This window comes from Mobula hypostoma, chromosome 5 (assembly GCF_963921235.1).
Source record: "Mobula hypostoma chromosome 5, sMobHyp1.1, whole genome shotgun sequence".
In the NCBI taxonomy this organism is placed as follows: domain Eukaryota; kingdom Metazoa; phylum Chordata; class Chondrichthyes; order Myliobatiformes; family Myliobatidae; genus Mobula; species Mobula hypostoma.
Genome location: NC_086101.1, coordinates 187,679,396 through 187,707,178, shown reverse-complemented (window position 1 = coordinate 187,707,178; position 27,783 = coordinate 187,679,396). Strand labels below are relative to the sequence as shown.

Sequence of the window (27,783 nt, the reverse complement as noted above, 5' to 3'; positions counted from 1 at the left end):
CAGCGCTGTCTATAAGCCTCTCACCCACAGCTGCCGGAGGAAGGTCCCTGTGTTAGAATGGTGCCTCTCCCACTCCCGCTTCTTCCTCCCTCCTCCTGCCCATCCCCTTGCCCCTCCCCACCCTCTCCTCCCCCCTCTCCCCCTTCCTCTCTCCCAACCCCACTCCTGCTGCAGTATAGCGCCAGAGTCTTGAGCAAAGTTTAATCAACAGGGTTTGTGGATTGGACTGGTTACTTTGTGTAGCTCACGTTATGGAGTGTTTCTGGTTTCTGGTCGCTCCTTTTTTTTGCAATTTTGTGTAATTTTGATCAGGGTGGCCTGCAGGTAACGACTGACACAGCACTAGATTGAACTGAACTGAGCTGAACTATACTGAATACCCGGACTCTTTCAATGACTTTGTGGTTGGGTGCTTTTCACTCTTTTTTGCTATTTTTGTGACTTGGTTTTTTTTGCTCATTGGGGGTTTGATGTTTCTCTTTGAGCGGGCTTTGTGATTTTCTTTGGCTGTTTGTGGGGAGGCAACAAAGAACAACTAAACAAGAAATAAGGAAAGGGAAGATAGAGCCCTTTCCTCTAAAAACAGATAGCAAAAGACCAAAATTCTCTAGACTCTGGGCAGGTCCCGGCAGATTGGAAGACAGCAAATGTCATGCAACTTTTTAAAAAAAGATCTAGGCAAAAGACAGGCCAGTTAGCTTAACATCTGTAGTCGGGAAGATGCTTGAAGCTGTCATTAAGGATAAACAGCGAAATATTTAGAAAGGAGTGGTTCCATTAGACAAACACAGCACAGATTCAGAAAGGGCAGGTCCTGTTTGACAAACTTACTGGAGTTCTTTGAGGACATAATGAGTGCAGTGGAAAGAGGGGAACAGGTGGATGTTGTATACTTGGATTTCCAGAAGGCATTTGATAAGGTGCCGCACAAGAGACTTATAAATAAGATATGGATGCATGGAGTTGGAGGAAGTGTATTGGCATGGATAGTGGACTGGTTAGTGGATAGAAGGCAGAGTGTTGGTATAAATGGGTGTTTCTCCGGTTGGCAGTCAATGGTGAGTGGGGTGCCGCAGGGGTCGGTGCTGGACCCGCAGCTGTTTACCATTTACATTGATGATTTGGAAGAGGGGACTGAGTGTAGCGTAGCAAATTTTGCTGATGACACTAAACTGAGTGGAAAAGCAAATTGTACAGAGGATGTGGAGAGTCTGCAGAGGGATATAGACAGGTTAAGTGAGTGGGCCAAGGTCTGGCAGATGGAATACATCGTTGGTAAATGCAAGATCATCCACTTTGGAAGGAATAATAGAAGAGCAGATCATTATTTAAATTGTGTAAGATTGCAGCATGCTGTTGTGCAGAGGGACTTGGGAGTGCTTGTGCATGAATTGCAAAAAGTTGGCTTGCAGGTACAACAGGTTATTAAGAAGGCAAACTGAGTGTTGGCCTTCATTGCTAGAGGGATTGAATTGAAGAGCAGGGAGGTCATGCTGCGACTATACAGCGTTCTGGTGAGGCCGCACCTGGAGTACTGTGTGCAGTTCTGGTCTCCACACTTGAGGAAGGATATTCTGGCTTTGGAGGCAGTGCAGAGGAGGTTCACCAGGTTGATTCCAGAAATGAAGGGGTTAACCTATGAGGAGAGGTTGAGTCGCCTGGGACTATACTCTCTGAAATTCAGAAGAATGAGAGGGGATCTTATAGAAATATACAAAATTTTGGAAGGGATAGATAAGATAGAAGTAGGAAAGTTGTTTCCATTGGTAGGTGAGACTAGAACTAGAGGACATTGTCTCAAGAGTCAGGGGAGAAGATTTAGGACGGAGATGAGGAAAAACTATTTTTCCCAGAGAGTGGTGAATCTGTGGAATTCTCTGCCCAGGGAAGCAGTTGAGGCTTCCTCATTAAATATATTTAAGGAACAGTTAGATAGATTTTTACATAGTAGGGGAATTAAGGGTTATGGGGAACAGGCAGGTAGATGGAGCTGAGTTTATGGACAGATCAGCCATGATCTTATTGAATGGTGGGGCAGGCTCGATGGGCCGGATGGCCTACTGCTCCTATTTCTTATGCTCTTATGAGTCAAAGCTCAGGGTTGTATACTGCATACACACTTTGATCATAAATGTACTTTGAATCTTTGAAAGCAGACGAGCTGTCGAGTTTAATTTGCAATGACACTTGTCTGCTGGAGCCAGGACAGACCCTCTGAAATGATAACACTGAGGAATTTAAAGTTGCTGACCCTCTCCACCTCTGATCACCCGGTGAGGACTGGCTTTCCTCTTGTAATCAATAACCAGCTCCTTTGGTGACCGCAGTTGTGAAATGTCTCTCTGCGAACGGGGTGGGGGCTGTAGATTTATCTCGGAGGGCAGTGTCTCTTCGACAGAAGGTGAAACTGAGCTGCAGTGTGAGTGAATCTTGTGAATGGATTAGGAATCTTTGAAGTGCCTGTTTTCTGCAGCTGTTTGTGCGGCAGCTGCTCTGCTGGGCCGAGGCCGGGCGGAGAAACGCACTCCTGTCAGTCATCACGGGCTGGAGGGAGGGGGGGCCTGTCAGTCAGCACGGGCTGGAGGGAGGGGGAGCCTGTCAGTAATCACGGGCTGGAGGGAGGGGGGGCCTGTCAGTCAGCACGGGCTGGAGGGAGGGGGGCTGTCAGTCAGCACGGGCTAGGGGGGGCCTGTCAGTCATCACGGGCTGGAGGGGGCGGTCTGTCAGTCATCACAGGCTGGAGGGGGGGGCCTGTCAGTCGTCACAGGCTGGAGGGAGGGGGGGCCTGTCAGTCATCACGGACTGGAGGGGGGGGCTGTCAGTCAGCATGGGCTGGAGGGGGGGGCTGTCAGTCACCATGGGCAGGGAGAGGGGGTCCTGTCAGTCAGCACGGGCTGGAGGGAGTGGGGGGGGCTGTCAGTCAGCACGGGCAGGGAGAGGGGCTGGAGGGAGGGGGGGTCCTGTCAGTCAGCACGGGCAGGGAGAGGGGCTGGAGGGAGGGGGGCCTGTCAGTCAGCACGAGCAGGGAGAGGGGCTGGAGGGAGGGGGGTTTTTGTCAGTCAGTACGGGCTGGAGGGAGGGGGGGGCTGTCAGTCACCTGGGCAGGGAGAGGGGGTCCTGTCAGTCAGCACGGGCTGGAGGGAGCGGGGGGGCTCCTGTCAGTCAGCATGGGCAGGGAGAGGGGCTGGAGGGAGGGGGGGCACCTGTCAGTCAGCATGGGCAGGGAGAGGGGCTGGAGGGGGGTTCCTGTCAGTCAGCACGGACAGGGAGAGGGGCTGGAGGGAGGGGGAGTCCTGTCAGTCAGCACGGGCAGGGAGAGGGGCTGGAGGGAGGGGGGCCTGTCAGTCAGCACGGGGAGGGAGAGGGACTGGAGGGAGGAGGGGACGGAGCACTGAGGGGAGGCAGAAGGAGGGGGTACAGAGGGAGTGAGAGGGGTACTGAGGGGTCAGGGGTTGCAGCAGAAGTGGAAGCAGATGGAGGGGTCAGAGGGAAGGAGAGGGGCACTGATGAGGGAGGGGGGACTGGGGGATGGAAATAGTAATGAAAAGAGGGAGACTGACTGAGGGAAGGAGGAAGAGGGTGGATTCTGGAAAAGGCAAGGTGAGGGACACTGATGGGGGGGTTGAAATGAGGGAGACGGGGGCTGAGGGAAGGTGGGACAGAGGCACTGAGGAAGGGGCGTGGGATGTATGAAGGGGACAGACTGAGTGAAGGGGGGGAGAGAGAGAGTCTGGAGGGATGGGCACTGACGGGGCAAAATGAGGGAAAGGAGATTGGGGAGAAGGCAGACTAGGGTTGCCAACTTTCTCACTCCTGAATAAGGGACAAAAGTAGCAGTCAAATACACTTGTATTTACCCCGAGAAAGACTACCATGACCATGAAGCCTTGCATGGGCACCTGCGTGCGCATGCGTGACGTGCACATATGTGACCTGCGCATGCATGTACGTGCCGATGTTTTTTCTACAAATCAGTTTTGGCTTAATCTTCGCAAACACGAGGAGATCTGCAGATGCTGGAAATTCAAGCAACACGCACAAAAAATGCTGGAAAAATAGTCCTGATGAAGGGTCCTGGCCGGAAATGTTGACTGTACCTCTTCCTATAGATGCTGCCTGACCTGCTGCGTTCACCAGCATTTTTTATGTGTGTTGGCTTAATCTTCCCGATTCTATTAAGTGAAACTACACTGTACATACATTATTTCTACTTTATATAGGCTGTGTATTTATCATATCATTCCTGCTTTTACATATGTTAGTGTTATTTTAGGTTTTATGTGTTATTTGGTATGATTTGGTAGGTTATTTTTTGGGTCTGGGAACGCTCAAAAATTATTCCTATATAAATTAATGGTAATTGCTTCTTCGCTTCACGCCATTTCGGCTTACGGACGGTTTCATAGCAATGTTTTACCTTAGCAGGGGGAATACGGGACAAGGGCAGTCCCGTATGGGACAAACCAATTTAGCTCAACATACGGGATGTTCCGGTTAATACGGGACAGTTGGCAACCCTAGGGCAGACTGAAGAACAGATGGAAGGAGAGGGGGTGGGGGGGGGACAGTGGGAGGGGGATCTGGAGGAGGGAGGGAATGTGTGACCTGGGAGGAGGAAAGGTGAGGGGGGCACTGAGGGAGGAGGATGTCTGGGATAGGGGGACTGTGTGGGGGGGGAGGTGAGGGGACGGGTACAGAGTGAGGTTTGTGGAGCAGAGTGAGGGGAGGGGAAGAGAGAATTCTCCCATCATGAAGAAGACAATTTCTACCCTGCTGTTATAAAACTAAGTAATTCACTAGTACGCTAAGATGGACTCTTGACTTTATATTCTGCATTGTTATTGCTTTACCTTCTGATCTGTATGAACAGTATACGTGACAAGCTGTTCACAGTATATCACTACATGTGACCATCATAAACCAATTGCAAAGGAACGATTGTTCGGGAGAGTATTGCAAGGGATATAAGAGACATGAATGGGGCAGGGCAGTTTATATATATTACTTTGTAATATCTAACCCTCTCACATGATTCTGGTCGGTATATCTCCACCCCTCCTCTGCCCCCCTTGTCGAAAGGCACACCATCCCTTATCCCAATATGTCCCACCTCTGGGGATGAAACCTGGAGTGTAGTGGGTTGTCTCCTGTGAGTGACGTTCTTCCTTGTGATTGAGACCGTTCACACTTTGATATCGAAGCCTAGTAAAACAAATCCTTTGCAGAAATGCAAATTGTTGAGATAGCTTATATGAGTAGATTGGACAGGAAAGGAATGGAGGGTTATGGGCTGAGTGCAGGTTGGTGGTACTAGGTGAGAGTAAGAGTTCGACACGGACTAGAAGGGCTGAGATGGCCTGTTTCCGTGCTGTAATTGTTATATGTTATATGGTTATATTGTATGTCTATAAAGTGACAATAGGCAATAATAAATCTGATTCCCCATTCTTTTTATTCCCTTTAAATCTTTTTTCATTCTCTCTTCACTTTCTTTGTTGCATTTTCACACTCCTGCTCTCCTTTCCCTCTCTTCTTCTTTTCCTCTCTTCCCTCTCTTCCTTCTTTTCCTCTCTTCTTCCATTTCCTCTCTCCTTTCCCTCTCTTCTCTCCTTTTCCTCTCTTCCTCTCTTCCTCCTTTTCCTCTTCTTCTCTCCTTCCCTTTGTTTTCCCTCCTGCCTGTGTGTGACCCAGAGGGGGAGCCTTGTTGAGATGAAATATTCATTGTACGTCCTTTTTCCTGTGCTTCTTTGTGAACACAGGTCCAAGAGTCAGAGTCGTAGAGCCACACAGCAAGGAAAAAGGCCTTTAGGCCAAACTTTCCATGCCGACCAAGCTACCATTTGTCCCTGTTTGGCCCATTTCCTATCTGTGTACCTGTCCACATTCCTTCTGAATGTTATTAATGCACGTGGCTCAACCACTTCCCTTAGGCATTTCATTCCATATATTGACCACCCTCTGGGTGGAAGAAGTTGACCCTCACGTTCCCCTCCCCTTTCACCCTAAACCCGTGCCTCTAGTTCTTGATTCCCCAAACTTGGGGAAAAAAACGCTATCTATGCCCCCCCCGATGATTTATACACCTCAAGCAGATCACCCCTCATTCTCCTATGCTAACCTGCACAACCTCTCTCCATAACTCTGTCCCTCGAGTCCTGGGCAAACACCCTCTGCACGCTTTCCAGCTTAATGACACAATATTCCAAATGTAGCCTCACCAATGATTTGTGCAACTGCGACATAACATCTCAACTTCTATACTGATGAAGGCAAGTGTGCCAAAAACCTCCTTCACTACTCTAACTATCTCTGACCCTCATTCAGAGAACCATGTACTTGTACCACTAAGGTTCCTCCAACATTCCCCAAAGTCCAAAGTAAATTTATTATCAAAGTACGTAGAACCCTGAACAAGAGAAAATCTGTAGATGTTGGAAATCCAAGAAATACACACAAGATATTAGAGGAACTCAGCAGGCCAGGCAGCATCTGTGGAAAAGAATAAACAGTTGTTGTTTCAGGCCTAGACCCTTCAGCAGGACTGAGATTCTGAGAGTCATTTTCTTGTGGGCATACTCAATAAGTCTATGGAATAATAACCATAACAGAACCAATGAAAGACCCAGGGCCCTACCTTTCATTGTGAAGTTCAAATGCTGATTTGCAACACCTCACACCATCTGAAGATTCAAGATGCTCCAATATTCAAGTTTATTTATTTATCACATATGTGTACATTGAAACATTTGCATTACAACCAACACACCCAGGAGTGTGCTGGGGGCAGTGTCACCACACATTCTGGCACCAACCACAATTTGCCCTTCCACGGTCCACTTACTCTGCTGATCAAGATCCCTCAGTAATTCAAATTTCAAAGTAAATTTATTATTAAAGTACATATATATCTCCCTTACTACTGTAAGATTTGTTTTCTTTGGGCTATCACAGAAAATTCAAAGAAACACAATAGAATCAATGATAAAACTGTACACGGACAACAACCAATGTGCAAAAGCCACCAAATTATGCAAATGCAAAAAAGAAAAAATAATAGAAATAAATATTGAGAACTTGAGTTGTGGAGTCCTTGAAAGTGATTCCACGAGTTTTGAAGTCAGTTCAGTGATGTGGTGAGTGAAGTTATCCTCTCTGGTTCAAGAGCCTGATGTTTGAGGGGCAATAGCTGTTCCTGAACCTGGTGGTGCGGGTCCTAAGGCTCCTGTACCTCCCTCAACAGTGAGACGAGAGCATGGCCAGGATGGTGGGGGTCCTTGACGATGGATGCTGCTTTCCTGCGACAGCGCTCCTTTGTCGGTGTGCTCAATGGTGGGGAGGGCTTTACCCACGATGGACTGGGCTGTATTAGTAATTCTTGATAATCATCTTCACTGCCTAACTGTCTTGTTCACTGTCATGTTTTCAGATTGCTTGCTGATGCTGGTGTTCAAAGACAAGTCTGAAAAGAGTCGAGGGAACAAGGAGAGGAGCAGTGTGGTCCTGGAGGATATATGTGGTTTAGAGCCCGGACTTTCATTTGAAGGAGTGAATCACATCCTTGCAATAATCTGCCTGGGGCAAACTGTGTTGCTGGCGTTTGAAAACAAAGATACCATGTGTGCCTGGGACATACGGACTTGCTACAGCCTCGGAGAAGGTAGCTGAGAATCAGAGATGCCAATTGAAACCATTTTTTAAAATTTCATAATGTATTCTTCTCTTATTCAGCCCAGGGAATTTGCATATGCATCCACAAACATAGGAGACACTTCACATGTGTTAAACCACTAGGAAGCACTTTATTAGAGCTAGCACAAATGCAATTCAGACAGAAAAACAGGTGTCTGCAGGAGCAGCAGTACAGAAAGCAAAATAACACTTATCCACTAAACAAACCGATCTCCACAATGTTGGAGGGGAGCCACAGATCCGACAATCTTACAGACAGCCTGTTCTCTCTCTCTCGCTCCATCTCTAGCTCTCTCTCTTGCTCTCTCTCTTTAGCTCTCTCTCTAGCTCTCTCTCAGTGCTCTCTCTCTCTCTAGCTGTCTCTCTTTAGCGCTCTCTCTCTAGTTCTCATTAGCTCTCTCTCTCTCTCTCTTTAGCTCTCTCTCTCTCTCTAGCTCTCTAGTTCTCATTAGCTCTCTCTCTAGCTCTCTCTCAGCGCTCTCTCTCTCTAGTTCTCATTAGCTCTCTCTCTCTAGCTCTCTCTCTTGCTCTCTCTCTCAGCGCTCTCTCTCTCTAGTTCTCATTAGCTCTCTCTCTTGCTCTCTCTCTTTAGCTCTCTCTCTCTCTAGTTGTCATTAGCTCTCTCTCTAGCTCTCTCTCAGTGCTCTCTCTCTCTCTAGTTCTCATTAGCTCTCTCTCTCTCTCTCTTTAGCACTCTCTCTAGTTCTCATTAGCTCTCTCTCTCTCTCTCTTTAGCTCTCTCTCTTGCTCTCTCTCTAGCTCTCTCTCTAGCTCTCGCTCTCTCTCTAGTTCGCATTAGCTCTCTCTCTCTTTAGCTCTCTCTCTTTAGCTCTCTCTCTCTCTAGCTCTCGCTCTCTCTCTCTCTTTAGCTCTTCTCTTGCTCTCTCTCTCTTTAGCTCTCTCTCTCTCTCTCTCTAGTTCTCATTAGCTTTCTCTCTCTAGCTCTCGTTCTAGCTCTCACTCTGACTCAATATACTTACTTGTCCCTATTGTCTTAGCACTAGCACCTAGCCTAGCCATGACCTGGCCTAACACAAAGCCCTCCCCCGCACAGAGAAAGTGCCCCTTTTATACCTCTCAAAAGCCCTTACACAGGCACTTTTCCTTTGCTCAATGATACCAGCTGCACCCCCCACCCCCATTTATCTCTTATGACCTCTAGCCCAGACAAACATGTTTTCAGTATTATGGCTGCAGATTTGACTTTCTGAAAACATTGCTGTGGACTGGTTCTCTCCAATCCCACCCCAAGATAACACCATTTTGTTTTACAGACTTCCGTTTATTATAGCATGTACCCAGGAGGAATCACATTTAACTCTCTCCTTAGTCCTACTCCACAACTGAGGCTGCTCTTCTCAAAGTGTCACTCTGGGAGGGAGGGAAGGAAGAAGTCGGGAGACTTCTGTTGGTGCTCTGGCCAATATTTATTCCTCACTCAAAAGTGGTTTTCTAGTTATTTTCACATTGCCGTTTGCAGGAGTTGGCTGTGTATAAATTTGCTCCCTTGTATCCAGCATTATGGCTGTGACATCCCTTCCTACTTTGGCTGTGAAGTGTACTGTAGCAGTTCAGAAGAGATAATCTAGAAATGTAGCTTTCTTCTGTTAAGAAGATTTCATTTCTGATGGCTTAGGATTTTCCAGATGAAGAGCAGAGGAATCTGATTGACCATAAGATATAAGAGCAGAGTACCGCTATTCTCTCATGGCTAATCATTTTAACCCCATTATGGCCTCCTTCTGCTAACCTTTAACCCCAATACTAATCAACAACCCATCCATCTCTACCTTAGATACCCAATGACTTGGCCTCCACAGTGCCCATGGCAACAAATTCCACAGATTTACCACCCTCTGGCTGAAAATAATTCCACCTCACCTCAGTTCTAAAGGGATGTCCTTTTATTCTGAGGCTCTGCTCTCGGATCCTAGACTCTCCTCCTGGTGGAAATATCCCCTCCACATTCACACTATCCAGGCCTTTCAGTATCCAGGTAGTTTCAATAAGAACCCCCTTATCCCCCAGTGCGTACAGGCCCAGAACCATGGAAAGCTCCTCATAAGTTAAGTCTTTCATTCCATGAATCATTTTTAATTATAGACATATTGCTATGGCACAAAGACGGGCCCTATGGCCCATCTCGTATTGGTGTTAGATTGGTTCTTGTAACGGCAGGGCCATGTTACAGGGAAAGGTGGATAGGCTGACGTTATGCCCACTGGAGTTCAGAAAAGTAATAGGTGATTGCTTAAGTAGGTGGGTAAAGTGTGTGAGCAGATAGATGTGAACAGATGTGGGAAAATATGAAATTGTCCATTTCAGCCATAAGATTGAAACCAATAATCTTGAAGGGATTAACAGGACAGAGGGGAGAAGAGTCTCAGCCTGAAACGCCAGCAGTTTACTCCCCTCCAGCATTTTGTGTGTGTTGCTTAGATGGGTAGAGGATCTTTTCTTTCGTGGAAACATCTAGAAACAGGGGTCACACCCTAAAGGATGCTCTCACATTGGCCTCAGACTGAAAGCACCGGGTCCTCGGGGGCTGTGCAAGTTTGTGAAACTGCCTCAGTGTTTTAACAGTCAAAGCATAAAAGGCAATGAGCTTATCCGGGAGCAAAGCCTTCTTGTCACCTATGTCGCTTGGTTTCATTTCGTAAGAGGGGATAGCATTCAACCCCGGCTGCAACTGTCCAGCAACCTTCAGTGATTCAACGTTGGTCCGGTATTGCCACTTCGCACTTGAGATGACTTTCCAGAGGTCATACATAGACCTCTTTATTTTACTTGGTCGCCAGACCTAAATACCACTAAATCCACAGATTGCGGATCGTATGGTTCATGCTGGGCTTCTAGTTGGGGAAGACTCTGAATGATTTTGTGGGACACGCTTGTCTACGACTGTTTTTATAAAGTCCATTTCACGGTGGTGTATTTGTGCAGATCTACTGATGAGTCCTTGAACACAGCCCAGTATAAGGACTCGATACAGTCCAGTAGCCGCTCCTCTGCCTCCCACGACCACCTCTTTGTTGTCCTTCTCTCTGGAGCCTTGCTCTTTACCTCTGCCGGTACGCAGGTAGGAGAAGGGCAGCCAAGTGATCAGATTCACGAAGGTAGTCCAGGCAGGGACGGTAAGGAGTCCCAATCGTAGTATAGCAGTTGTCTAGTGTGCTGGGACCCCTGGTGTTGCAGGTGATATGTTGATGATAACTGGGCAGAGATTTATTCCAACAGGCCTGATTGAAGTCCCTGACAATGATTTGAAAGGCGTCAGAGTAGGCTGTTTCATGTTAGCTGATCATGGCACTCAGTACGTTGAGCGCCCGCTTAAGATCAGCCTTTGGCAGTGTGTAAGCCGCAGTCGGGATCACTGGAGAACTCCCTCAGTGAGTAGAATGGCCGGCACTTAATCGCTAGATCTTCCAGGTTGGGGGAACAAGAAGGTGACAAGACTGCTGCATTCAAGCACGAAAGAGGAAGTTTCACATCCTGACATTTTAGCGAAGCTTGAAGCCCTCCTCTCCTTCCTCTCTTTCGGCCATGTTGATGCACCTCCATCCTCTCAAAGGTGCCGTACCTACAGACTTGAGAGTTCAGTCCTTCGAGTCCTTCAGAAGACTGCAGAATCACTGGTTCGTTCAGACGGTTCAAAATTATGTTATTTAAAGCGAAATTACAGGCTGCAGATTTCAGTGAGGGTAGTTCAGAAGAATATTTAGCAGGTTTTGTAAGCTGCCCGTAATTCACCATTGCCATCATGCATCATCTATTTTTATAGTGCACCAATAAATAGAATTCATCCTATCTGGATGCATCACGGCATGCTAGAGTGACAGTAACCAAAGAAGTAGAATTAAGGGTTGGAGAATGTGGCAGCGTGTCTCAGAAGGGGATGTGAAAGATTACATTAGATTATGAGGACACTCAGTCCTCGTTTATTGTCATTTAGAAATGCATGCATTAAAAAATGATACAATGTTCCTCCAGAATGATATCACAAAAAACACAGGACAAACCAAGACTAAAACTGACAAAACCACATAATTATAACATATAGTTACAACAGTGCAAAGCAATACTGTAATTTGATAAAGAGCAGACCATGGGCACGGTAAAAAAAAGTCTCGAAGTCCTGATAGCCCCATCATCTCACGCAGATGGTGGAAGAGAGAAGCTCTCCCTGCCATGAACCTCCAAGCGCTGCAAACTTGCCGATGCAGTACCATTGGAAGCGCCCGACCGCAGCGGATTCTGAGTCCATCCGAAAACTTCGAGCCTCCGACCAGCCCTCTGACACCGAGCACTGAGCGCCATCCTCTGTCGAGCGAGTTGATTTCAACATTTAGGAGAAGGTTGGATGGAAGGGGTTATGGAGGGATATGGAGCCAGTGTAGGGCTGTGAGAGTAGGCAATTTAAATGGTTCAGCACAGACTAGATGGGCTGAAAGGCCTTTTTCTGTGCTGTACTTTTCTATGACTCTATACATACAGCAGCATGTCCACAACTTGCTAACCCTTCCTAACCCGTGTGTCTGTGGAATGTAGGAGGAAATCGGAGCACCTAGGGGAAACTCACTGTCCTCAGAGATGGTGGTGTGAATTGAACCCTGACCATTGTCTGCTGGCACTGTGAATTGTTACACTAGGCAGGAATTGAAACATCACGCTGGCTGCTGAACTACCATGCCACCCCAAGTAAGTGATGAATCTGTGATGGACTGGGCAGTGTCTACCAGTCTATGGCCTCACTGAGATTCGTCACCTTGTCATAGTGGAGAGGCTTGTGAGTTCCTGAGATCCCAAGATTGATGCGGTCTGGAGCTGACCGAATGGTGCTTGGCTCCTGGCGGGGCCTCCCATGGCAGTAAGCTCGAGAGGGAGGTTGCGGGCAAAGAGCGATCCAACCAAGACCTCAATGGTGTTGCTGGTGGGAGATGATGATACATCACAACGGCGGTGAAGGGTCCCCAGTTGTCTTGTATTCCATGACACTGGACCCTGACCCCGATCTGTCAAGGACTGTGTTGTGGCTGCCCGTGCATCAGCCTCCCCACATTAAAGAACGTCACGCACAGGAACCCTCCATTAAGGAAATCCACCAAACATCCCGGATTAAGTCCCATGCTGATCAGCAAGTGGCAAAGGGGACAGGATTGTCAGGTCTGGAAGCCCACACTGCTCCAGAATATGTGGATCCTGAATCGGCCTCTACAGCCACATGAAGACCCACCAATAGACAACCCTTGAGGAGAACATCGTTCTCAGATGGAGTGATTAGAACAAAGAACATAGAAATCTACAGCACATTCCAGGCCACTCAGCTCACAATGTTGTGCTGACCATGCAACCTACTCTAGAAGCTGCCTAAAATTTCCATACCGCATAGCCCTCTATTTTTCTAAGAGTCTCTTAGAAGAGCCTATTGTATTACACTGGTACTTCCACTCTCTGGAGCTTCCGATTATCCAGTGCAGAGCATTTGCCATACCACAGAAAGCTGTTGCTATAAAGTCAAGGAATCTAGATAGCTTGAACGGAAGAGAACCTTTTCCCTTAGCAGATAATTCAAAATCCGGGTGCATGGTTTGATGGTTAGATTTAGAATGATTAAATAGAAGAACATTAAATTTTTTTTTATCCAGAGGATATTACGGGTTTGGAACTCACTGACCTAGACCGAAATCGCTATCACATATGAATATAACAGGTGCCCATTTGAAGAGCCATGACCTCAGGCCTGATGGAAGATGGATTGCAACACTTGGGGTAGCATAGCCACAATGAGCCAAATATTCTCTTTTGGGTCGTTAATTTAGAGTCATGGATGGTGGAGTGGGGGCATTCCTTCCCTCTGCTAACCTTTAGGTCACCCTTGGGGAAGGTGTAGCACCTGCTTAGCTCCTCTGCCCTCAGGGTCATGTGAAGCCATGGGAGCAGGTAGTGGATGGTCGTGCGAGCAGCTGGTGCATATCACAAGTCCTTGTTATGTGGCCACTGACACCAAGCAGACTATCTCTGAAGAGTATTGACAGTGGCTGGGGTCACCTGTCTTGTAAAGACATTTCCCAGAAGAAGGTAAAGGCAACTTACTCTGTAGAAAAATTTGCCAGGAACAATCTTGGTCAAGACCAGGATCACCCATGTCATACAACATGCCACATAATGATGATGATGAATTTTAGAGTCATGGAATTATACAGCATAAAAACAGGCCTCTTGGCCCTTCTTGTCCATTCCGACCAAGGTGCCTTTCTGAGCTAGTCCCACTTGCCTGTGTTTGGTCCGTATCCCTTCAAACCTTTCCTAGCCATGAAACTGAATCTTGTGAATCTGTGGAGACATAAGAGACTATAGATGCTGGAATCTGGATCAGCAAGTAATCTGCTGGAGGATCTCAATGGATCAAACAGCATCTGTGGAGAGAGAAATGAATTATTAATGTTTCAAACCTGATGCTGTGTTTCAACCCAATTCCGTTCCTCCCACATGCTGAGTTTCTCAAATAGATTGCTTGCTGACCTACTGTTAATTTGCTGCTCTTAATGTTCAGAATCAAAATTAGGTAATGAAGGATGGTGTACCTTCTTATGATTCCATCAACGTGTTGGGCCTAGGACAAAATCCTCTGAGATGTTCATGGCCAGGAACTTGAAACTGCTCATCCTTTCCACCACTGACCCCTTGATGAGGGCAGATGTGTGATCCCCAGGCTTTGCCTTCCTTAAGTCCACAATCACTTCTCTGGTCTTGCAGGTGTTGAATGTGTGGTTGTTGTTGTGACACCTCTTGACTAGCTGATCTATCTTGCTCCTGTATGCCTTGTTTTTAGCTGTGTGGTGGTTAACTATCCAGTCATAGTTGGGTAATCACCAGAGGTTTCCCCCCAAAACTCTCAAAATCAAAGTAAATTTGTTATCAAAGTGTGAATATGTTACATATGCTCCCTTGAGGTTCATTTTCTTGCAGGCATTTACAGAAAAATAAATAAATACTACACATAAACAAACACTGGCAAATAACCAATTACACAAAATAAGACAAATTGTGCAGAGAACAAAGTAAGTAATACTGAAAACATGAGTTGTAGAATCCTTGAAAGTGATTCTGTAGGTTGTGGAATCAGATCAGTACTGAAATGAAAGAAATTATCAATATTAATTCAGGAGCCTAATGATTTTAGGTTAAGAACTGTTCTCGAATCTGGTGTTGGGTTTAATAATCCTGTTGATGCTGTTCTATGACCAAATGTTTTGTGGAGAAGGCAGAAGAATGGAATTGGGGTGGACGGTGATAATAAATGAGCAATGTTGGAATGGTGGAACAGACTTGATGGTCTGAATGGCCTAATTCTGCTCCTACATCTTATGGTCTTATAACTCATACTCTACTTTAAGACAGGTTCCTGGGAAGAGTCATTTCATGGTGATAATGGAGAAGCTGAGGTTATCATTGGAGCAAAGAAGTTTGAGAGGAGGTGGATTGGAAATGGACAAGGTCATGACTGATTAGGCAATGTGAATGGAGGAAGACCTTTCCTGTTGATGGGTGATTCAAGTCCCAGGCAAGGCAGATGGTCAAGTGTTGCAGCGAAGAGTATGAGGAAAATGAAGGCAGTGCTGCAACTCTGTAACCACAGGGGCTTTCAGAAGGAATTGATAAATAATTGAGAGAGAAGATTTTGTAGGGCCTTGGGTGAGGGGGGAAATGGGGAAATGGAATGATAGGATTGTTCCACAAGGTGCTGGTATAGACCTGATGAGCCAAATCACCATCTTTTCTGCTTGGTACAGATCTGTGCTTCTAGCTGTCTCTCTGGCTCCTTGAGGAATGTTTTTCACTAATGCTGAAGATTCTTTATAAGGCATTGGTCAGACCACACTTGGAGTATTGTGAGCCGTTTTTTTAAAGAAAGGATGTGCTGGCTTTGGAGAGGGTCAAGAGGAGGTTCATGATAATGACCTTGTGAGTGAAAGGGTTAATGTATAAGGATTATTTGATGGCTCTGGGCCTGTACTTGCTGGATTTTAGAAGAATGTGGGAGGATCTCAATGAAAACTATTGAATATTGAAAGGCCATGATAGAATGGACGTAGAGAGTATATTTTGAATAGTGGGGGAGCCTAGGGCCAGAGGGCACAGCCTCAGAATAGAAGGATGTCCCTTTAGAAGAGAGATGAAGAGGAATTTCTTTAGCTAGCCTCTCGCTGCTAGAGAATGGTGAATCTGTGGAATTCATTGCCACAGATGACTGTGGATGATTGGGCGTATTTAAAGCGGAGGTTGATAGGTTCTTCATGAGTGAGGGCGTCAAAAGTTATGGTGAGAAGGCAGGAGAATGAGGTTGAGAGGGATAGTAGATCAGCCTTGACAGAGTGGCGGAGAAGACTTGATGGACCGATTGGCCTAATTCTGCTCCGATGCCTGATGGTCTGAAAAGCGTACGAGTCTGTGGTTCTAGCTGTCTCTGCGGCTTCTCGAGGAACTTTTCTTATTGACAGTCCCCTGTGACTAGAGCATGAGGTTACCCACAGGAGGGGCTGTGGAATGTAACACGCCGGTACTAGAGTGTGTGTCTTCACCCTGTGTGGCATTGGTGTTGGTTTATTATTGTCACACGTACTGAGATACTGTGAAAAGCTTTTGTTTGCATGCCATCCAGACAGGTCATTTCATTGAGGTAGCAAAAAGAAACAGAATGCAGAATATACTGTTACAGTTCCAGAGAAAGGGCAAGAGATTGCTATCTGTGGCATAGAAGCCGTCCTTGCGTCTAGTTGTTTGTGTTCCTAAGTTTTGTGTATCTTCTGCTGCAGGGGAGAAGAGAGAGTGACCAGGGGTGGGGCGGGGTCCTTGATCATATTGGCTGCCTTCCTGAGGCAGTGGTGTGGATGGAATCAGTGCAGTGGAGGCTGTTTGTGCAATGGACTGGGCTGTGTTCACGACTCTCTGCAATTTCTTGTGGTTTTGGACAAGGCCATTGCCATACCAAGCTGTGATAGGATGCTGTCTGTGGACATTTGTAAAAATTGGTAAGAGTCATTAGAGTCATCCTGAATTTCATAAGAACATAGGGACATAAGAAACAGGAGCAGGAGTCGGCCATCTGGCCCGTCGAGCCTGCTCTGCCATTCAATAAGATCATGGCTGATCTGGCCATGGACTCATCTCCACCTACCTGCCTTTTCCCCATAACCCTTAGTTGCCCTACTATGCAAGAATCTATCCAACCTTGTCTTAAATATATTTACTGAGGTAGCCTCCACTGCTTTATTGGCAGAGAATTCCACAGATTCACCATCTATCTGTGTTCCTCATAATGCTGAAGTCCAAGTAGGTAACATTCACCATTCTGCCCTTGTAAATCCTCTTGGTTACCTCCAGTCAGATTTTTGGGACATGGTCTCCCATGAGCAAAGCCACCCTGACCATTTGTAATTACTCCTTGCCTTTCCAAATGTCAATGAATTCTGCCCCTTAATTCCCTCAACTAATGTTCCCAACACTGATGTTAGCCTTACCACTCTTTAGCTCCTCAACCTGTCGTTGGAACCCTTCTTAAAGTACGGCACAACATCAGCCACCCTCCAGTGTTCAGGTACCTCAGCTGCGGCTCACAAGAAAACAAATCCCGGCCAGGGCCTCAGCAATCTCGCCTCTTGCTTTCCACCTGTTCCTAGTATTCACTTGGTCTCTTCATGTGCTTCAAGACATCCTTCTGTCAGTAGTCCCCAAACTCCGGGCCGCGGACCGATACCGGGCCGCGAAGCATGCAGGGGTGCAGCGGTAGCCAGAGCGCACCCAGCACATCTTTAAGAAAAAAGCCGAAATAAACAAGCTAATTAATTAGGTGCCACCCAGAAGCCAGTCTTCATTAGAGGAACTGAGGTAGAGAGGGTCAATAACTTTAAATTCTTCGGCATTAAGGATCAACGTTTCTCTCTCTGAAGAGTGTCAGAGGATCTGTCCTGGGACCAGCACGTAACTGTCATTACAAAGAAAGCACAGCAGCTCCTATACTTTATTAGAAGTTTGTGTAGATTCAACATGTCACCTTGATCCTGACAGCCCTGTCTTTTCAGCCTGTCTGGGCTGGCGTTTAAATTGACCAAACAATGGAACAGCTAAAGGCTCCAGCGCCCTGGAAAGAGGAGTGAACATCACGTAATGCAAGTGAAATTGGCAATCGCCTCTGATCTGGGCCAACATTTACGTGCCGGGTGGCACCGAGTTAATTAGCTTGTTTATTTCGGCTTTTTTCTTAAAGATGTGCTGGGTGCCTCCCGGCTACCGCTGCACTCCTGCATGCTTCGTGGCCCGGTATCAGTCCGCGGCCCGGAGGTTGGGGACCACTGTCCTAAGTAATAAAGTTGAGGACATCGGGATTGGGGATGTTTCCTCTCCTGAACTCTCTCGTATCCATGTGCTACTCCACAGTAAATACAAGTGAGAGGTTCTGATTTATTCCCTTGCCCATTTACATAGAAACATACAAAACCCACAGCACAATACAGGCCCTTCAGCCCACAATGCTGTGCTGAACATGTACTTACTTTAGAAATTACCCAGGGTTACCCATAGCCCTCTATTTTTCTAAGCTCCATGTCCCTATCCAAAAGTCTCTTAAAAGACCCTGTTGTATCCACCTCCACCGCCGTCGCCATCAGCCCATTCCATGCACTCACCACTCTCTGTGTAAAAAACTGACCCCTGACATCTCCTCTGTACCTATTCCAAGCACCTTAAAACTGTGTCCTCTCGTGTTAGCCATTTCAACCCTGGGAAAAAGCCTCTGACTATCAACACGATCAATGCCTTTTATCATCTTATACACCTCTATCAGGTCAGCTCTCATCCTCCATCGCTAAAAGGAGAAAATGCCAAGTTCACTCAACCTATTCTCGTAACGCATGCTCCCCAATCCAGGCAACATCCTTGTAAATCTCCTCTGCACCCTTTCTATAGTTTCCACATCCTTCCTGTAATGAAGTGACCAGAACTGAGCACAGTTCTCCAAATGGGGTCTGATCAGGGTCCCATACAGCTATAACATTACCTCTCGGCTCCTAAACTCAATCCCACGATTGATGAAGGCCAATGCACCGTATGCCTTCTTAACCACAGAGTCAACCTGCGCAGCTGCTTTGAGTGTCCTATGGACTTGGACCCCAAGATCCCTCTGATCCTCCACACTGCCAAGAGTTTTACCATTAATATTATATTCTGCCATCATATTTAACCTACTAAAATGAACCACCTAACACTTATCTGGGTTGAACTCTATCTGCCACTTCTCTGCCCAGTTTTGCATCCTATCGATGTCCTGCTGTAAACTCTGACAGCCCTCCACACTATCCACAACGCCCCCAACCTTTGTGTCATTAGTAAATCCTTCGATGACCGCTTGATAACACTGTCTTCTTTTTAAACTCCTTCCGCTGGTCTAACTCGCTGATATCCACGTGCCTGCGCAGTCATGCCTCGATCAAACCGCTGAAGGAAAAATGATGACTTCCTGTGGCTCCACACAGATCCCCACACTGGGGACTAAAGAAGCCACACTGATCCCCATGCTGGGGTAGAAGAAGTCCCAGAGATCACCACACTGGGGAAAAAGAAGCCACACAGATCCCCACACTGGGGAAAAAGAAACCACACAGATCCCCACACTGGGGATAGAAGAAGCTGCAAAAACTGGAACTTAGAACAACAAACAATCTGTGAGAGGAACTCCCATGGGTCTATCAGCATCTGCGGGAGGAAAGAAATTGCCATTTGGAGGAATTGTCAATTGTTAAAATGTTTGTAGATTACCACATTGATCCCTAAAGGGACTTAATCTCAATCCTTCCTCAATCCACTTGCTCTCTTTTTAAAAATTCCTCAAATCCTATCTCTTTTGGTTAGCCCATGTTCATTGGGATGTTTTACCTTGCTGTGAAAATGCAAATTGGCTTGTGCAGACCATATCTGTCTGCCTTGGTTCACTCTTTGCTTATCTGCTCCTCCTGCTCCTGCCTTTCCCAATGATTTAGGAAGATATTCCCATGTACATAGTACACTACCTCACAGTACAGGCCCACAATGTTATTTCGATCTTTTAACCCACTCCAAGCTCAATCTAACCCACATAGTCCTCCATTTCACTTTCATCCATTTGCTTAAATGTCCCTAATGTATCTGCTTCTACTACCAGCATGTTCCACACACCTGCCACCCTCCGTGTGTAAAAAAAGAGAAAAAAATACCTCTGACATCCCCCCCCCATACTTTCCTCCAATCATCTTAAAATTGTTCCCACTTACGTTAGCCATTTCTGGGATAAAGCCTCTGGTTCTCTCTACGTACACCTCATCTAGCATTCTCTGTGTTTAAAACAGAGAGATGTTAACTGACATCCCCCTGTACTTTTCTCTGATCACCTTATCTCTGGCTGCCTACTCTACCTATGCCTCTTATCATCTTGTACACCTCTATCTAATCACCTCTCATCCGCCTTCTCTCCAAAGAGACAAGCCCCAGCTTGCTCGCCTATCCCCATAAGATGTGCTGTCTAATTCAGGCAGCGTCCTCTGCTCCCACTCTGAAGTTTCCACGTCCCTCCTATAATGAGGTGACCAGAACTGAACAGAGAGGTGCAAAGAGCTACTGAACGTTCCACACGTGGGCAAAATCCAGGAAAAATCCCTGGTGTGTCAAGTAAACCTGGAACGCCACGGTATGTTGACGACGAGCCAGTCATGAGGGGACTGATGAAGGCATCACTTGCGAAGCCATTGACACAATGGCGTTCCAGCGTAATGTGTGGCATTCGGGCTTCAACAGCAGAGGTCATTCATTGCGGACGTTTAGATGCTTTGCTGCTCTCTCCTCTCAGAGATCTTCTCTATCCGGAATCTGTGGGTTGTGAGTCTCTTACTGGACCCATTACAATGCTTAGTAAGCCAGACAGTCCTTGTGGAGGGGCACACAAAATTCTGGAGGAACTCAGCAAGTCGGGCAGCATCTATGGCGGAGTGGGGGGGGGGGAGGTAATCAATAGTCAACGTTTCAGGCCACAACCTTTCATCAGGACTAGAAAGGGTGGGGGGGGTGCAGAAGCCAGAATAAAATGGCTGAGGAGGGGAAGAGTACAAGCTGGTGGTGATAAGTGAAACCAAGTGAGGGGGAAGGTGATTGGAGTGAAGTAAGAAGCTGAGAGGTGATAGGTGGAAGAGGTAAAGGGCTGAAGGAGAAGGAATCTGACAGGTGAGGAGAGTGGACCACAGAAAAAAGGGAGGAGGAGGGGCACTGGAGGGAAGTGATGGGCAGGTGAGGAGAAGGGGTGAGGGGTGCTTGAATTGGGAATGGAAGAAGAGAGAAGGATGGGGAGGGATGAATCCGTCTGGAATACTTCAGTCTGCCGTTCACTGCACGTTCATGTGCCTGTTAAAAGGCCTCTTATTGTTTATCGTATCTGCCTCCCCTGGCAGAATGTTCCAGCCACCCAGCACTTTATATTTAAAAATACTTGTCTTGTAAGTCTGCCTTAAACTCTTTCCCCTCTCTCATCTTGAAACTATGCCCTCTAGTATTTCTGGATTTAGTATTTAGAGTTCGGTGTACAGTTTTGGTCACGCTGTTAAAGGAAACATGATTAAACTGGTAGGAGTGCAGAGTAGATTTACAAGGATGTTGTCAGGATGAGAGCCTGAGTTATTGAGAGAGGATGACTAGGCAGTCTTTATTCCTTGGGAATGTAGGAGAATGAATAGTGACCTTACAGGAGTATTTAAAATCCTGAGAGACAGGGATAACGTGGATAGGAACAGTCTTTTCCCAAGGGATGGGAATCCAAAACTAAGAACATTGGTTTAGGATGAGAGGGGAAAGATTTAAAAAGGACCTGGAGGTACAACATAGAGGGTGGTGAGGGTTTGGAACAAGCTCCTAGACAAAGTGCTTGAGGAAGGTACAATAGTTTCATTTAAGAAGTACATGCTCTTTTCTGGCTGCTGCCGTCTGGTAGAAGGTACAAGAGCCTCAGGACTCACACCACCGGGTTCAAGAACAGTTACTACCCCTCAACCACCAGACTCCTGAAACAAAGGGAGTAACTACACTCATTCTACTTCTGATGTTCCCATAACCGATGATCTCATTTTAAGGGCTCCTGTTATTTCATACTGGCTACTTATTGCTATTTATTTATATTTGCACTTGCACAGTTTGTTGATCCTGTTTACCAGTACTGTTCTATAGATTTGCTAAGTATGTCCACAAAGGAATCTCAGGGCTGTATGTGGTGACATGTATGTACTCTGATAATACATTTTACTTTGAACTTTGATGAATAGGTACATGGAGGGGCAGGGCTGAGTGCAGGAAATTGGGGTTAGGTAGATTTGTATCATTATTGCCATAGACTTGTTGGGCCGAATGGCCTGTATTCGTGCTGTATTGTTCTGCACTCAGTGGTCACTTGATTGGATACCTCCTGTACGTAATAAAGTGGCCACTGAGTGTATGTCCATGGTCTTCTGCTGCTGTAGCCCATCCACTTCCAAGTTCAATGTGCTGTGTGTTCAGATACTCTTCTGCACACCACTGTTGTAACACACAGTTATTTGAGTTACTCTCACCTTCCTGTCGGCTTGAACCAGCGGGCTACTCATTGACCTCTCTCTTTAACAAGGCGATTTCACCCACAGAACTGCCACTCTCTGGATGTTTTTTTTTGTTTTTCGCACCATTCTCTGTAAACTCTAGAGACTGCTGTGTGTGAAAATTCCAGGAGATCAGCAGTCCCTGAGATACTCAAACCACCCCATCTGGCACCAACTATCACTCCACAGTCAAAGTCACTTAGACCACATTTCTTCTCCATTCTGACATTTGGTCTGAACAACAACTGAACCTCTTGACCATGTCTGTATACTTTTATGCATTGCGTTGCTACCACATGATTGGCTGATTAGATATTTGCATTAATGAACAGGTGTACAGATGTATCTAATAAAGTGACCGCTGAGTGTATACATCTACTATTTCCTCAACTATACCTCCAGCTATCAGCTGTCTATGAGGATGGCTTCCAGCTCTTCCACCCTTACAGGCAGTCAGTTACACATGATAGGATCCGCAGGGTATTTTGTTTTTCTTTCCCTATCTCCTCTCTAACCCTTTCACGAACAACATGAGATCTATGTCCTCTCCTCCCTTGTTCCGGAATGCAGAGAAGATTTAGTATTGTTTAATGTCATTTCCTGTACCGAAGTGTAAAGGAGAACGAAATAATTGTTACTCCAGATCTGATGCACCACAAAAACATAACATAGTAAGACAGAGAAAACAATAATAAAAAAAGTACAATAAATATAAATATGTAAGATAGCATATATTCATAGATATGTTCATGAAATGGTGCTAGACGTAGGAGTGTTTATACACAAGATGACTCAACTCTGACAGGAAATGATCAAGTAGTGGTGGTGCGGGCTGCGGAGGGGTGGGTTGGTGAATGGAGGCATTGATCAACTTAGTAAGTAAGTGTTTTTGAGTTGGTGGTCCTGCCATGGATGCTAGATAACTTCCTCCCTGATGGGAGTGGGACAAACAGTCTATGAGCAGGGTGGGTGGTATCCTTCATGATGTTACTGGCCCTTTTCCAGCACCTTTCTGTGTCTATGATGGCGGGTAGGCTGGTGTTGGTGACGTGTTGGGCAGTTTTGTCTACCGGTTGTAGAGCCTTTCTCTCCACCGCTGTCCAGCTTCCGTACCACGCAGTGGGAGATTTGGGGTGTGGAATCTGAGTTTGTGGGTCTACTGTTGGTGGGGTGAATGGGAGATTGGTTCTGGAGATCTTGAATGAGAATGAGTGGTGATTGGTGTCCGTCCTGCTAAAGGATTGTTAGAGGCACTTCTGCAGTTTGTGACGAGTCCTGTAACACTGTCCTCTGTTTACAGTTCACAGATTCCATGTCACGGTGCTACCCGGTACTAAACTGGAAAGTGGACCAGCCACCCTTCACTTCTGCAACAATATCTTTGTGCTGGTGAGGGATGTCCCCCCAATCATCATTGGGCACTGGAAGCTCTCGGACATGAGGCGCTATGGTGCCATTCCCAATGGATTTGTCTTTGAAGGAGGTTCCCGTTGTGGCCCCTGTAAGTATAAGCAGGTTCTCGAAGAACATTACAACACAGTACCGACCCTTTGGCCTACAGAGTTGTGCCAACCCTTTAACTTTCTCTGAGGTCACGGTAGGATAGTGGTTAGTGTGATGCTATTACAGCTTGGGCAGTTGGAGTTCAAAGTTCATTTCCAACGTCATTTGTAGGGAGCTTGTATGTTCTCCCTGTGACTGTGTGGGTTGTCTCCGGGTGCTCTGCTTTCCTCTCACAGTCCAAAGATATATCGGCTAGTAGATTAGTTGGTCATTGTAAATCATCTCATGATTAGTCTAGGGTTAAATTGGAGGTTAAACATAGAAACATAGAAAACCTACAGCACAATACAGGCCTTTCGGCCCACAAAGTTGTGCTGATCATGTCCCTACCTTAGAAATTTCTTGGCTTACCCACAGCCCTCTGTTTTTCTAAGCTCCATGTACCTACCTAGGAGTCTCTTAAAAGACCCTATGTTGATGGGTGGTGTGGCTTGAAGGGCCCATTCATGCTGTACAGTATCTCTAAATAAATAGATAAATAGAATGAATCAATCTCACCCTTTTGTCCCTCCCAGTCACGCTGTTTTCGTAGGATATTGGTAGAGACTAACTGTTTGCCTCAGTGAAACACTTCATCAAACACTCTGGTGAATCTCTTCCGCACTCTTTCTGTTGCTGCCCATCTTTCCTGTTCTTCAGTCCACGATGTTGTGCCGACGTTTTCAACCTATGCTTAGATCAATTAACCCTTCCCCTCCTCACACACATAACCCTCCATTTTTCTTTCATCCATGAGCCTGTCTAAGAGTTTCTTAAATGGTCCTAATGTATCTGCCTCTACCACCACCCCGGCAGCACGTTCCATATACCCATCACTTTCTGAGTTTAAAACAAAACTTAACTCTGACATCCCCCTCCCCCACTAGTACTTTCCTCTAATCATCGTAAAGTTATGCTACCTTGTATTATCCATTTCTGCCCTAGGAAAATGTCTCTGCCTGTCCATTCTATCTATGCCTCTTATCATCTTGTACACCTCTATCAAGTCACCTCTTATACGCCTTAGCTAAAGAGAAAAGGCTTAACTTTCTCAACCTATCCACATAAGACATGCTCTCTAATCCAGGCAGCATCCCGGTAAATCTCCTCTGCACCCTCTCCAGAGCATCCACATCCTTCCTATAGTGAAATGACCAGAACTGAACTACAATAACTCAAGATTCTCATGCCTGAAGAAGCTGTTCTCTGACTAGAGTTTATAGGGCATTTATAGAGCACTACAGCACAGAAACAGACCCTTCAGCCATCTGCTCTGTGCTGATCTGTTTTTTTCTGCCCAGACCCATCTACCCGAACCAGGACCATAGCCTCTGATACCCCTCTTATCCATGTACTGTACCTATCCAAACTTCTCTTAAATTTTGCAATCAAACTTGCATCCACCACTTCTGCTGGCAACACGTTCCACACTCTCACCATCCTCTGAGTGAAGTTCCACTCAGATTCCTCTTAAATACTTCACCTTTCACCCCCAACCTATTACCTCTATTCTAGTCTCACCCAACCTCAGAGGAAAAGGCCTAGTATTTACTCCTAGTAGTTTTGTATAGGAATAAACTTTTCTTGGGGTTCCAGCCCAGTACAGGTATCAATTTTAACCAACGTTTCGATGACAAACTCTGCCATCTTCATCAGGGATGATGCCTGGTCCAGTGTATTTATACCCCTGTATTCCATCTCTCCTGATTGGTTAGTCCTCATCCAATCAGGTTTCTGCTGTCCACCTTGTTTACAATTAAATTCCAGTTATTACTTTGAGTGAGACCTTTGTCTTTGTTAAGATTCTTTTCCTCTAGTTTTATTTCAATAGCTTCTTTCACCAGGCAGTCCCAAAAGCATACGGTTATGCTGTCGAAGTCAATCCTATGGCCATTGTGAACACAGTGGTCTGCCACCGCTGGTTTTTCCAGTTAAGCCAAACAGATACACCTCCTGTGCTACTTGATGTGGGTTTCCACTGTGCATCCCATGTGGTTGATATTAGTACTAACCAGTCAAGAGGGACGGACGATGGGGGTATTGCACAGTTTGTTGTTTCATGCATTCTGGATGGATGCCCAAGTTAGTGTGGATTTTATTGATTTTGTTATGGTTGTTATTCTACAGATTTATTGAGAATGCCTCAAAAAGTCGAACCTCAGGGTTGTATATGGACACATATATGTACTTTGATAATAAATTTACTTTGAACTTTGATCTCCCCACATTCTCCTATGCTCCAGGGTAGAAAGCCTCACCTATTCAATCTTTCCCTATAACTCAATTCCAGCAACATCCTTGTAAACGTAGTAAAAGCCAAAAGCAGAAAAGGTATTTGCTGCCTTATTTGGAGAGAAACTATTCTGCAGAACAGGGCCTTTTTGCTACCTTGTGCTGATTCAAAGAGACCCAGCATGACGCAACAAACCGAATTTGCGTTTGCATCAGATCAAGTCAGCAAAGACCGTGCTGGGCATCCCTCAGGTGTCGTCACACTTCTAAGCTCAAAGATTCAAGTACATTTATTGTCCAAGAATGAATGCAGTACACAATCCTGAGATTTGTCTTCCCACAGACAGCCACGAAACAAAGAAACACCGTGGAATCCCAATTCAAAGAAAAACATCAAACCCTCCCATACGCTAACAAAAATCAATTGCACAATCGGCAACAAAAAAAACAACAGGTGAAGAACACAGAATTGAAAAGAGTCCAGGTATATTCAGTTCAGCTCAGTGTTCATTATCTATGCGCTGCCCCGATTCAAAATCGTACAAAATAGCATCAGTAAAAGATGGAACCAGAAACTAGAAACACGTCATAACATGAACAACGGAGTCCAATCCACAAACCACATCAATTAAACCTTGCTCTGACTGCACCGAGGGAGAGAGAGAGAGAGAAAGAGAGCTTTCGAATGCCGGGACCTGCCCTCGGGAGCAGCGAGTGAGAGGAAGGGAGAGACTGTCAAACACAAACAGCAGCCTGCGAGAGGCTGATAGATGATGCTGGCCACCCACTTTGCATTCCGAGTCCATCTCGATGATTTCAATCCTCCTCATGTTTTTGATCGGTGAGAAATGGAGTCGATCGTGGGCTGGTGCTCTGTCTCCTGGCTTCATGGCCTCGAGGTTGCACACTTCACTCGAAGCCTCACGGAAAACCCTCAGAGACAGCAAGGTGCCAGATCACTCGACTGGCCAACATCGAATGCCCACAAGTTGCCTACCCTCACCGTATGTGTGGGAGGAAACTGGAACATGCGGAGGCCACGGGGAGAATGTGCAAAGTCCTCACAGACGGTGGTGAGAATCAAACTGTGATTGTATAGCTGGTGCAGTACGTTTATCATTTAGCAATACAGTGTGGAGCGGAGCCATCTGGCCCTTTGGACCATGCCGCCCCAGACATAACCAATTAACCCTAACCTAATCATGGGACAACTTAAGTGACCAGTTAATCTACCCGGAATGTCTTTGGACTGTGAGAGGAACCTGGAGAAAACCTACACATTCCATGGGGAGGACATACAGAGACTCTTTATAGAACGGTGCTGGGATTTTACTCCAAACTCCAGAACGGCCCGTACTGTAAAAGCAATGCGCTAACCACTACACTATCATGGCTCCAAGCATTATGCTAATTGCTTCCCACTGTGCTGCCAGTATGGTACTAAATATGATTTAACAGCTACCCCTAACATCACTGTTAAAACACTTACATAGGTGGACAAAGGGTCTGAGATCTTATACACCCACTCTAGACTCCAGTCAAGGATTTGATTTCATTCCAAAACACAGCATCTTTAATGATTCACAGGATGCCCATGGTACCATTGGTTGTCTGCCCCTACTAGGCTCGGAAGAGACACTTGCAAGCTGCCTAGCACAATCCTTCTGATTTGATT

At 46.2% G+C, this 27,783-nt stretch overlaps 1 protein-coding gene across 3 annotated transcripts in view; it reads left to right on the top strand.

Moving 5' to 3' along the window:
- The window catches only part of dok7b (docking protein 7b), a 106,701-nt gene that overhangs the window by 8,309 nt on the left and 70,609 nt on the right, over nucleotides 1-27,783 (top strand). For all 3 annotated transcript variants that reach the window (XM_063049523.1, XM_063049522.1, XM_063049524.1), the window contains exons 3-4: nucleotides 7,427-7,657; nucleotides 23,635-23,835. In XM_063049523.1, coding sequence (XP_062905593.1) covers nucleotides 7,427-7,657; nucleotides 23,635-23,835 — 432 coding nt within the window. The remainder of the gene's footprint in view (nucleotides 1-7,426; nucleotides 7,658-23,634; nucleotides 23,836-27,783) is intronic.